This window comes from Myotis lucifugus, unplaced genomic scaffold, assembly GCF_000147115.1.
Source record: "Myotis lucifugus unplaced genomic scaffold, Myoluc2.0 scaffold_513, whole genome shotgun sequence".
Taxonomy (NCBI): Eukaryota; Metazoa; Chordata; class Mammalia; order Chiroptera; family Vespertilionidae; genus Myotis; species Myotis lucifugus.
The window spans coordinates 329,220-330,254 of NW_005871561.1; the positions used below are offsets into that span (position 1 = coordinate 329,220).

Below are 1,035 nucleotides of genomic sequence, written 5' to 3' on the forward strand. Positions count from 1 at the left end.
GGCCCAGCACCCGGCGTGTAGGGCAGGCGCTGAGGCTGAGAGGCCAGCCAGGTGGTTCCTGGCGGCGGCTGCTCAGTCCCACCTCCTGCAGGGAGCTCGCCCAGAGAGCTCGGCTTGTCCCGGCTCACGGTTAGGTGGGCGGCGAGCGCCGGTCTGTGGAGCCTGGAGTCTGAGCTCCTCCCCCACGGGCCGAGCCCGCAGGCGGTGCTGCGCCTGTCGTCCAGGCCGTGATGGGGGTCAGTCTGTTGCTTAAACTCTAAGCTGAGGGGCTCCGGCTGGAACCGCAGGGCCCCTGGTCTGAGAGGGCTGAGCCAAGCGATGAGCCACAGGGGGGTCCATGGAACCAACCCCCTGAGTGGGAAAAACTCACATTTAAGATCCCCACGTTCTGAAAAGAGTGGGGCAGGAGCCGGTCGGGTGTGGGGCTGAGCAGAGGACAAGAGCAGGGCTCTGGGTCCGACCGACACCTGCCAGCCGGCCACCTGGCTGGCCTCCAGGCCGCAGCGCCTGCCCGACCGCAGGCCTCCCCGGACCTCACGGTAGACTCACCTCCCCCTCCTGTGCAGGCGACGAACCCAAGGCCCCGAACAGGACTTGAACCTGGGTCTCTCTGCTTCCAGCCCGCGGCCCCACCTCTGCCAGGCCCCTCGGTGCCCTGCAGCGCCCAGGACAGACCCTCAACAAAGGTGCCCTCCAGCCAGCACAACAGAGACCAGACACACAGGGCCCGCCGTCCCCCAGGAGTCTGGGTGGGGCCTGGGTCAGCACATCTCCCCTCTGCCTGCAGCCTCCGCCCGCGGCCCCGCCTCTTCCCTCACGCAGGTGTGTCCCCGCGTCCCTCAGGCCCAGGCTGGCGATGCCCCAGTCACCACCTGAGCCTCCACATCTCAGCTGCCGGCTCTGCGAGGGGCCCCCACTGCCATGGGCGCCTGAACCAGCCACAGCTTCCTTAACAGCCTCACCTACAAGGACAAATTTGTCATCATCTGCCTGAACATTTTCGCGTACGGACTGAAACAGCAGGAAAAGCGGAAG

The 1,035-nt window shown here is 66.9% G+C and overlaps 1 protein-coding gene across 1 annotated transcript in view; it reads left to right on the plus strand.

Annotated features, from left to right (window-relative positions):
• DRC3 (dynein regulatory complex subunit 3) overlaps positions 1–1,035 on the plus strand; it is a 47,232-nt gene that overhangs the window by 33,940 nt on the left and 12,257 nt on the right. The window contains exon 11 of the mRNA XM_023745062.1: positions 957–1,034. Coding sequence (XP_023600830.1) covers positions 957–1,034 — 78 coding nt within the window. The remainder of the gene's footprint in view (positions 1–956; position 1,035) is intronic.